General features: G+C 49.4%; 1 protein-coding gene across 1 annotated transcript; it reads left to right on the top strand.

The window, feature by feature from the left end:
* The first annotated feature begins 8,659 nt into the window (after positions 1 to 8,659).
* Positions 8,660 to 9,733, top strand: LOC119971349 (leukotriene B4 receptor 1-like). The gene has a single exon (XM_038806764.1). It carries the CDS (start codon positions 8,660 to 8,662, stop codon positions 9,671 to 9,673), a length of 1,014 nt encoding a protein of 337 aa, XP_038662692.1. The 3' UTR covers positions 9,674 to 9,733.
* Positions 9,734 to 11,100: the final 1,367 nt, after the last annotated feature.

Genomic DNA, 11,100 nt, shown 5'->3' with positions numbered 1-11,100 from the left:
CTGGATGGACTTGTTAACCCGCCCACAGACCGCCTCGTCGGCTAGCAACCACACATCCAGTCTCCACAGTGGGCATTGCCCTCTCTCCACACTAACCCGTAGATCCACCCAGTGCAGGGCATGATCCGACAATGCAATTGCAGAATATTCAGTATCCACCACCTTCGGGATTAGCGCCCTGCTCAGAACAAAAAAGTTGATGCGAGAGTATACCTTGTGGAAATGTGAAAAAAAGGAAAACTCCTTCGTCCTCGGCCTTGCAAACCTCCATGGGTCTACTCCCCCCATCTGTTCCACAAAACCCTTCAATTCCTTTGCCGCAGCTGGCCTCCTCCCTGTCCTGGATTTTGACCGGTCCAATTCCGGATCAATGGCTGTGTTGAAGTCCCCTCCCATGATCAGGTTATGTGACTCTAAGTCTGGGATCTTACCTAACATCCACCTCATAAATTCCACATCGTCCCAATTAGGAGCATATATGTTCACAAGTACCACTCCCACCCCCTCCAGCTTCCCATTCACCATTATGTACCTACCCCCCTTGTCTGACATGATTCTCCCTGCCTCGAATGCCACTCGTTTGCTGATCATGATCGCTACTCCCCTGGTCTTTGAGTTTCCAACCCCCCCCCCCCTCCCCCCGGTGACTAGCCATCACCTTTTTTAGGCCAGCCTCGAGCCCGCGCCTTCTGCTTCCTCGAGTCCCCACTCGGGCAGTTATCATTCCCAACCTCCCATTTGTCCCCTAGTAACAGTTCCTCCCCTGTCAGCAAAGCAGCTCGCCCCCTCCCTCCCCCCCCTATCAATAACACTAAAAACCCAATCCCCCAAGTCAAGCTCCAGCTCAACACCTGTCCACCCCCCAATGCGCTTCCAAGAGTCAGCTGACCCATGCTGACATGATAGCTCCCGCCCCGGCACCAAGCGGTCTATCTCCCCATTGTACTCTCCTCTCTCCCCCCCACATGAATAAATATTTTAAAAGCATCACATTCCCCAGTAAACAAACAGACAAAAGAAACAGTGAAGAAACAATCACTTTAGAAAAAAGTCACCCAAAAAGCAGAACTAAATTCAAAGCCCATCCCCCCGGCCAACAAGATCCCTGTAAGACAGATCAACCTTTAACCATCCACACAGCCCATTATTTCACATAGAGCTACTTAAATTTATAGAATCCAGCACCACAAATCGCTGCCACAGTGCTTCTCCAAGGCTTAAGTGTCTTTTAATTCGCCTCGAGCTTCATTTCTTTAATAAAGGTCCATACTTCATCTGGCGTTTCAAAGTAAAAGTCCCGTTCCTCGTGTGTGACCGACAGGCAGGTTGGGTACAGCATCCCGAACTTCACCCCTTTCTTAAAGAGGGTCGTTTTTGCCCGATTGAACCCAGCTCGCCTCTTGGCCAAATCAGCTCCCAGGTCCTGATAAATGCGCAACTCACAGTTCTCCCACTTGCTGCTCTGTTCTTTCTTGGCCCACCCTTCGCCATACTTGAAACCCCCCATCCAAGCTCCCCAGGGTAAACCGGTGGTTGTCACATATTGGGGACCAGACCGATGCTCCCACTGCTCCAACGTATCTCCTCCACTGACCCCAGATTCTCAGGTCCGCCACCACTACGGGGCTGGTGGAGTACCTCGCCGGCGGGAATGGCAGAGGTGCTGTTATCAATGCCCCAGACTGGTGCCCCTACACACAGCTGCCTCCATCCGCTCCCAAACCGATCCGCCCCCACCACCCACTTCCTTATCATGGCTATGTTAGCCGCCCAGTAATAATTACTGAAATTCGGTCGTGCATTCCCCCCCTCCCCCAGATTCCGCTTGAGCATCACCTTCTTCACTCGCGGGGACTTACCCACCCACACAAAGCCCAGGATGATTTTATTAACCCTCTTAAAAAAGGACTGCGGGATGAAAATTGGAAAACACTGAAATGCGAATAGAAATCTCGGTAGGACCGTCATTTTGACCGTCTGCACTCTCCCAGCCAATGACAGCGGGAGCGCATCCCATCTCCAAAACTCGCCCCTGATCGGTTCAACCAACCGGGACAAGTTCAACTTGTATAACCGACCCCAGTTGCACGCCACTTGTCTGCTGAAGTACCTGAAACTGTCCACTACAAACCTAAACGGCAGCTCCTTCAGCCAACCGTCCTGACCCCTGACCTGGACTACAAACATCTCACTGGCCAAATTCCTCCAAAATCGCCATAAATTCGCCCATCCCTGCCCCTGGATCTGATACGAATAAGAGCAGATCATCTGCGTACAGCGTGACCCTATGTTCTTCTAGCCCCTTGAAGCTCTCAGAGCAATTTCCAGCGGCTCTATAGCTAGCAAACAGCAGTCTAAAATAGTCCGAGGTCGTCATATTCGTCCTTACACTAGCCTCCGGGGCCTGGTACAACAGCCTGACCCAGTCGATAAAGCCCCTACCGAATCCAAATCATCCCAGCACTGCCCATTGATAGTCCCACTCCACCCGGTCAAACACCTTTTCCGCATCCATTGCCACAACTACCTCAACCTCCCTACTCTCCAGGGGCATCATAATCACATTGAGCAGACTTCTTATATTAGCCACCAGCTGCCTCCCCTTGACAAACCCGGTTTGATCCTCCATAATCACATCCGGCACACAATCTTCAATCCTGTAGACCAAAATTTTGGCCAGCAACCTGGCATCCACATTAAGCAGTGAGATCGGCCTATATGACCCGCATAGCTCCGGGTTCTTGTCCCGCTTCAATATCAACAAAATAGTGGCCTGTGACATCGTCGGGGGCAGCCCCCCTCTGTCCCTTGCATCATTGAAAACCTTGACCAGCAACGGCCCTAAAATGCTCGAGAACTTCTTATAGAACTCCACCGGGTACCTGTCCGGCCCGGGGCTTTACCTGACTGCATTGCCTTCAAGCCCTCAACTATTTCTTCGGCCCTAATCGGGACTCCCAGCCCATCTACCAGCTCCCTACCCACCCTTGGGAAGGTCAGTCCATCCAAAAAGCGTCTCATCCCCTCCGGCCCCATGGGGGGTTGTGAGCGGTAGAGCGTACTGTAAAAGTCCCTGAATGCCCTGTTTAGCCCTGCTGAGTCCCCTACCAAGTTCCCACCCCCATCAACCACCCTCTCTATTTCCCTGGCTGCCTCCCTCTTCCTAAGCTGCTGTGCCAGCATTCTGCTGCCCTTCACCCCATGTTCGTAAAACGCACCCCTCACCTTCCTAAGCTGCTCCACTGCCTTCCCTGTGGAAAGCACCCCGAACTCAGCCAGTAGCCTCTGATGTTCCCTGAACAGCTCCACCCCCGGGGTCACTGCATTCCTCCTGTCTATCTGTAAGATCTCCTTAACTAGTCGGTCCGTTTCTGCCCTATCCGTCCTGTTCCTATGAGCCCGGATCAAAATCAGCTCCCCGCTCACCACTGCCTTCAGCGCCTCCCAGGCCACCGCTGCTGAGACTTCCCCCGAGTCATTAACCTGCCGGTAATTCTGCATGCAATTCCTCAGCCTCTCGCACACCGCCTCATCCGCCAACAAGCCCACGTCCAACCTCCATTGTGGGCGCTGGAAGCTCTCCTCACTAACCTGCAGTTCCACCCAGTGTTGGGCATGATCCGAAATAGTGATGGCCGAATACCCCGTGTCCACCACCCCCGCCAGCAAATCCCTGCTCAAAATGAAAAAGTCAATCCGGGAATAAACCTTGTGAACATGCGAATAAAAAGAAAAATTCTTCCCCGTTGGCTGCCTAAACCTCCATGGGTCGACCCCCCCCCCATCTGTTCCATGAAACCTATCAGTTCCTTTGCCATTGCTGGCACCCTCCCCGTTTTCGAACATGACCGGTCCAGGCCGGGGTTGATAACTGTATTAAAATCCTCTCCCATAACCAGCTTGTGCGAGTCCAGGTCAGGTATCTTCTCCAGCAACCTCTTTATAAATTCCACATCGTCCCAATTTGTTGCGTATACATTAACCAAGACTACCTTCCTCCCCTCCAGCTTACTGCTAACCATGACATACCGCCCCCGCCCCCCCCCCCCCCTCCGTCCGAGACTATACTGCCCACCTGAAATTGCACCCGCTTGTTGATCAAAATCGCAACCCCTCTAGTCTTGGTGTCCAGCCCCGAATGAAAGACCTGACTGACCCAATCCTTCTGTAGCCTGACTTGATCCGCCACTTTCAGGTGTGTCTCCTGTAACATTACCACGTCCGCCTTCAGAACCCTCAGATGTGCGAACACACGTGCCCTTTTGACCGACCCATTCAACCATTTGACATTCCAGTTGATCAACCTAGTTGGGAGGCACCGTGCCCCCCCTCCGTCGATCAGCCATCCCCTTTCCTGGGCCCGCCTCCAGTCGGCCTGCCTCCTGAAAGCCCCGCCATTCAACTTCCTCTCTGTCCAGAAACCTAGGTGCCTCCCTCGTCAGCAGAGTATCTCCCCCCCCCCCCCCCCCCCCCCCCCCCAGCAACACCACTTTGTAACCTAACCTCTGCCATAGATTAATCATATGCACCCCCCCCACTGTGCTTCTGTAAATTAACTCACCCAGCTAGCCTGGTGGCTCTCGCCTGTGGCGCCAAGAAGTCTCCCACCTATTGTTCCCTCACTCCCCTCCCCCCAGCCCATCAAAACCACTTCCCTCAGCAAACTATCGCCCAATTAACGTAAGAGACAATCCAAAAAGAAAAACACACAGAGAACCCCCCTAATAGTGCAAATCAAAGTAATACAAAGTCAAAAGCTCCACCAGCCACCCCCACCAAAACACCAAAAATCCACAGAAACTGAATAGCTTTTACTTCCCCCTTCTTCAACCAAACTCAAATACAGAAGAGAAACGACAATCAAAACATATAAACATCACTCAAAAAAGTTACAACTTAAAAAAAAAGTTCTCAGTTCAGCACCAGCCCTTTCTTCTTGGCAAAGTCCATTGCGTCTTTGGGCGACTCAAAATAATGGTGCTGATCCTAGTGCGTAACCTAAAGACGCGCCGGGTATAGTAGCCTAAATTTCACCTGCTTCTTGAACAGGATCGCCTTAACTTGATTAAAGCCTGCCCTCCTTCTGGCCACCTCCACGCTCAGATCCTGATAAACACGCAAAATGCTATTGTTTCATTTGCAGCTCCGCTTACGCTTGGCCCACTGGAGAACACACTCCTTGTCCAAAAGTCTGTGGAACCGGACCACCATCACCCTTGGGGTGTCCCCCAGCCACGGCTTCTTCGCCATCACTCTGTACACCCTGTCCACCTCCAACGGTCGGGGAAAAGCCCCTTCCCCCAGAAACTTCTGAAACATACTCGCCACAAACGCGCCAGCATCCGACCCGTCAGCCCCCTCCGGTAGACCAACAATTCTTACGTTCTGCCGGCGAGCTCTATTCTCCAGGTTTTTTTACCTTCTCCATCAGCCTCTTTTGCTGATCCTTCAGCATCCCCACCTCCAGCTCAACCACTGTTTGGTGCTCCTCCTGGTCTGCCAGCGCTTTCTCCAGCCTCTGAATCATCCAATCCTGGGCTTCCAGCCTGCGCTCCAGCCGATCGATCTATTCCTTTATCGGATCAAGCAAGTCCCGTTTCTGCCTAGCAAAGCCCTCTTGGATGACCTGCATCAGCTCCTCCGTTGATGGTTGGGCGTCACAGCAGGGGTCCGAACATCAGCCATATTGTCTTCAGCTGCAACCTCCACCCAGCTCCTCCGTTGATGGTTGGGCATCACAGCAGGGGTCCGAACATCAGCCATATTGTCTTCAGCCGCAACCTCCACCCGGTCCTTGCTTATCTTCTTATTTCTCCCTTTTCAGGTGTGTCTCCTGTAACACTACCATGTCCGCCTTCAGAGCCCTAGTTGGGAGGCACCATCCCCCCACCCCCCCCCCCCCCCACTGCCGATCAGCCATCCCCTTTCCTGGGCCTGCCTCCAGCCCATGCACCGCGCCTCCATCGGCCCGCTTCCTGGCAGCCCCCCGACCTTCTCTCTGTCCCGAAACCTAGGTCCCTCCCTCATCAGCAGGGTAACTCCCCCCCCCAGTAACAACACTTTGTAACCTAACCCCCGCCATAGATTAATCATATGCACACCCCCCACTGTGCTTCTGTAGACTAGCTCACCCAGCTAGCCTGGTGGCCCTTGGGCTTCTTCGTTCCATACACCAATGTTTGGATCCAGTGCCAAATTGACTTTGCCTTCAAAGCCAGCACTTAAAACCGCAAAAACGTCGGGGGAAAAGATCCAAAAGTCCGGCCAGAGCGTGAGCCACCAAATGTGCGACTTACTCCCTCATAGCTGCCACCAGAAGTCATTAAGTCTGGTGCTTCTGAGGGCCCACAGTACCTCATGCTTTGACTTGCTCGATCTATTTGAAATCAAAGCCATTTAACATGGTGGTTGCACCACACAGCAAGAGGGAGAGTATCCTCAATGTTAGCGCATCGCCACACGGATTGTGTGATTCTTATTTCTACCAATTCTATCCCAGACAGATGCAATTACAACAGATAGCTTGATAAGGACAATTTCAGGTAGGTTTTACCCCTTACACCTGCTGAAGGCCCATTTTAGCAGCTGTGTTCTTTAGGACTCAGCCAGCCTGGTCAGGAGTGCTGCTACCGAACCCCCGATTAGTGATGGACATTGAAGTTCCTCATCCAGAGTACATTCTGTCCCCTTTTCACCCTTAGTGCTTCCTCCAAGTGGTGTTCAACATGGAAGGTGGTGCAACTACATGATAATCAGTGGGGATAATCAGTGAGGATACAGAGCTAAAGTGGGAATTAGGCCTAGCTGGGTGCTCTTTCGAAGGGTCGGCACAAACCTCGATGGGCTGAATGGGTAGGGATTCTATGAGAAGAGTTTCCTTGCCCATGCCTGACTTGATTTCATGAGGCATCACGCAGTCCAGAGTCAATGTTGAGAACTCCCTCCCAACTGTATACCATTGTGTCGAACCTCAGGGTTGGTGATGTTGGGGTCTGGGACATTAACTGTAAGATATGATTCGGTGAGTAAGAATATGTCAGATTAGTCCGTGAGACAGCTCTCCCAGTTTCGGTACAAGCCTCCAGGCCTAAATAAGGAGGACTTTGAACAATTAACAGGGTTGGTTTTGTTGTCATTTCCTATGCCGAGGTCGATGCTGTTTTGTCAGTCTGGTTTCATTCCTTTTTGCCTAATTTCTGTGGCTTGCTAGAACCTTCCAGAAGGAAGTTTTCAGTCAACCACATTGCTGTGGGTCTGGAGTCACATGTAGGCCAGCCCAAGTAAGGATGGCAGATTTCCTTCGTAAAAGCCATAAAAGAACCAGCTGGATTTTCATGATAATCAGTGTTGGTTTCATGGTTGCTATTACCGAGACTAGCTTTTCAATTCCTGATTTATTAACTGAATTTAAATCCCAGGCAATGGGAATTGAGCCTATGTCCACAGAGAATTAGCCTGGGCTTCTGAATTACTAGTCAAATGATATTGCCACTACACATAGCAAATAGAAAACATTGAAAATTGGAGCAGGAGGAGGCCCCTCGCACCTACTGTGTGATTCACACCACTCCGCTCCCCTTGTCCCTGAGGTCATCTAAACACTGCTCCCTATATATTAACTCACACCAGAACACCACTTATTCACTCATCATTCCTTTTCTTTTCATTAAATAAAAAAAATTCCAATTAAAGGGCAATTTAGCATGGCCAATCCACCTACCCTGCACTTCTTTGGGTTGTGGGGGTGAGACCCACGCAGGTACGGGGAAAATGTATAAACTGCACATGGACACTGATCCGGGGGCAGGATCGAACCCGGGTCCTTGGCGCCGAGAGGCAGTAGTGCTAACCACTGTCCCACTGTGCCGCCCTCACTCATCATTCCTGCGCTCACTAAATGACATTGCATCTCAGTTAAGCAGTGCCTCAATTTTAAAATTTTCATGTTGTTTTCAAACTCCTCCATGACTTTGCTCCTCCCTATTTTTACAATCTCCTCCTCAGTCCCACAGTGCTCTAAGACCTCAGTCCTCCTCCAATTATAGCCTCATCCTTTGATTTTAATGGCCTCGCTGTTGGTGGCCCTTTGCTCTGGACCCTAAACCTTCCCAGCCTCCAAACTTCTCTCGCCGCCTTTAGGACCCTCCTTAAAACCTACCTCTTTGACCAAGGTGTCGGTCGTCTATCCTAATATCTCTCTATGTGACGCAGTGTTGAATTTTGTATCATCCTCTGAAGCATCATGGGAGTTTTCACTTTGATGAAGGTGCTACACAAATGCACGTTGCTGCTATTGTTTTTTTGCTGTTTTGGCGACTGTGATGCATGCAAAGTAGCTGCCATGTTTCCGACATTACAATAGTGACTGCATTTCAAAAGCACTTCATTATTTTGAAATGCTTTGGGATGACATGAAAAGCACCGCATAAAAGTAAGTCATGTTGGGTTTAAAGTTCCTACTTTTGAAAAACACTCAGTCTCTTCACTAAACGCACTTCCTTTATAGTCTGAGTGAAGCTGATTACAAATCAACAGCACTTCTGTTAAAGGGTTCTAATCATTGGAGAGATCACAAGACATTAATTTGGGGTTGTGGAGTCAAAGTAAGTTCCTCTTGTTTTGTTTCTAGGGCAAATTGTCTGCGGCAAGTACAGTTACTATGATACCTTCCAATTCAACTGTGGAACAGAATGGGACACTTCATACTGCGATACCAATGCAAAATGCAGTGGCCTGCGTTCTTCTTGGTCTGGCCTGTCTTGTTGGAGTACCAGGGAACTTGGTAGTGATCAAGATAATTCTTTGTAATATTAAGCAGCGATCTTCTACCATTGTGATCATCTTGTCGCTGGCTGTGGCAGACTTTGTGGTCCTGGTGACTTTGCCATTTTGGATTTACTTTCTCGCTGATGCGTGGATTTTCGGAATCCTGCTCTGGAAACTCACTTTCTACCTCATCTTCACATCAATGTATGCCAGTGTGTTCCTCATCACGGTGATGAGTGTTGAGCGCCTGTTGGGCGTGCTCTACCCATACATGCTTCAGAAATGGTGGAAGAGAGCAAGAGTCAGTAAAGTGGTCATTTGCATCTGGGTTTCATCCTTTCTTCTCGCTATTCCAACTGTGACGCTTGAACTCAAGATGGATGAAAACGGGCGTCCATATCAGAGAGTCTATTCCTCCAACCAGCAAGAGATAGGACTTCTACTGTTGGAAACCATGGTGGGTTTTATCATTCCCTTTGCCACGCTCTGTGTCTCGTACATCTGTGTTTCTAAAAGAATAAAACAAATGGTCTTTAGAACAAGAAACAGGCCGATGAAGCTGATTGCGAGCATTGTGATTGCGTTTGTCGTTTGTTGGTTTCCTTACCACACAGGAAACATTGTTAAAACTTTCTCACTATTAGTGAGGAATTCCAATTCAAAACTCTCAAAGGAACTGGACAAGGTTTACCAGACAATGAATGATGCTGCCGGGGCTCTAGCTTTCATCAGCAGTTGTATTAACCCCATCCTTTACGCATTTGCTACTCGGAGTTTTAAGAATGGATTTAAAACTTCAAATTTTGCTAAAGTCTTTGAACAAATGAACAGTTTTAAGGAGAAGCAGTCCAAAAGGATGAATGACTCAGACCAACAATCTGAACAAATCAATATGCTTAACCGATAAGGACCATTTTGACATGTTAATGCAAATTAACCATAAATTATTGCTTTTTATATCCATGCACATTTGAGGAAGGTTTACATATCCAATGCATATTTTAAGCGTATCCGGGTCTTTTAAAGTCTTGCTTCTGTGTAACTTGACTTGAAAATTTTTGGAAATATGTTATGCTTTGTGCCTCACGAACAAATGAATCCTGCATCCTGGCTGCAGTAAACCAGCTTCTCTTGCCCCTGAACCCCTCTGTCTCCACCTATCCCACAAACCCACAGTCTGCTATTTCCCCATCCCACCTTTGTTTACTTTTGCTCTGAGGCCCCGTGATGATCTTGGGTTTCTGATGGGTGCATTGCCGCCAGCTGGCACCTTCCGTGGAGGCCTGGTCATTGATTGGCTGCCGGCAATTTTCATCCTGTGAAAGGCTCGACAATGGTCACTTACGTGCCTGACAGGCACCTGAATCTGTTGGGGCTTTCCCATCGAATGCTTTTCTGACTTGACAGAATCTTTGTTTCGAATACTGCAAAGATTTGTTCATGGTCTGTGTGGGAACGTGCCCCTTTACCGTTGTGGTGATCTCGGAGATCACGTGACCGGTAGGGCCAATTGGGTCGGAGAGCGCGAATCCCAGAGCTGAGTGCGGGTTTTACTGTTAGAAGTTTGGAGTCGCGGCTTTATCCCACTCTCTGTAAATCAAAAGAGAGGAACTAGCCGTAAACTTTGGAGTGAAAAATTTCCAACAATACTATATTGCCTATGGACAACATTTCATAGTTGGTACCAACAACAAACCCCTGCTGGGATTGTTTAAGGAGGATAAGGCCATCCCGCTATAGCTTCAGCTAGAGTCGCACGCTGGGCTCTATTGTCGGCAGCCTATGAGTGCATGTTTTAACATAGGCCGGGCACACACATTTCAAACGCATACGTTTTAAGCTGCGTTTCCCTACCCAAGCATGTACCGCTTCCGCCAGTACCACAGGAAATAGTTCTTGCTTGTTGCTTTCATGATACTTTGCCTTTGTTGAAGCAACAGGTCATGCTGTGAACCTAGACAGCTATTGTTGCAAGAGTTATACTGTGCCTGGGATGACAAAGATGAAGATGCTCGCACGCAGTTATGAGTGGTGGCGCGGGATGGATATTGACATTGAGGATCGGGTTAAACAATGTGACCAATGTCAAATGCAGCGAAACCTGCTGTCTGTGGCACTAATACACCCTTGGGAGTTACCAGGTTGACCATGGGTGTGACTACTTTTGCTGGTCCATTAATGGGCTCCATGTGCTTGCTCATCATAGATGCTCACTCCATCTGCTCCCTACTGTCATAATATATACACAGGTATATGATGGTGCACAGACAGGCAGTGATTGACACACAGGATGACCAATGAACACACAGAACACAGCAGCCATTCACCAGACAG

The sequence above is a fragment of the Scyliorhinus canicula genome, chromosome 9, assembly GCF_902713615.1.
Source record: "Scyliorhinus canicula chromosome 9, sScyCan1.1, whole genome shotgun sequence".
NCBI lineage: Eukaryota > Metazoa > Chordata > Chondrichthyes > Carcharhiniformes > Scyliorhinidae > Scyliorhinus > Scyliorhinus canicula.
This window is presented reverse-complemented; position numbering and strand designations above follow the sequence as displayed.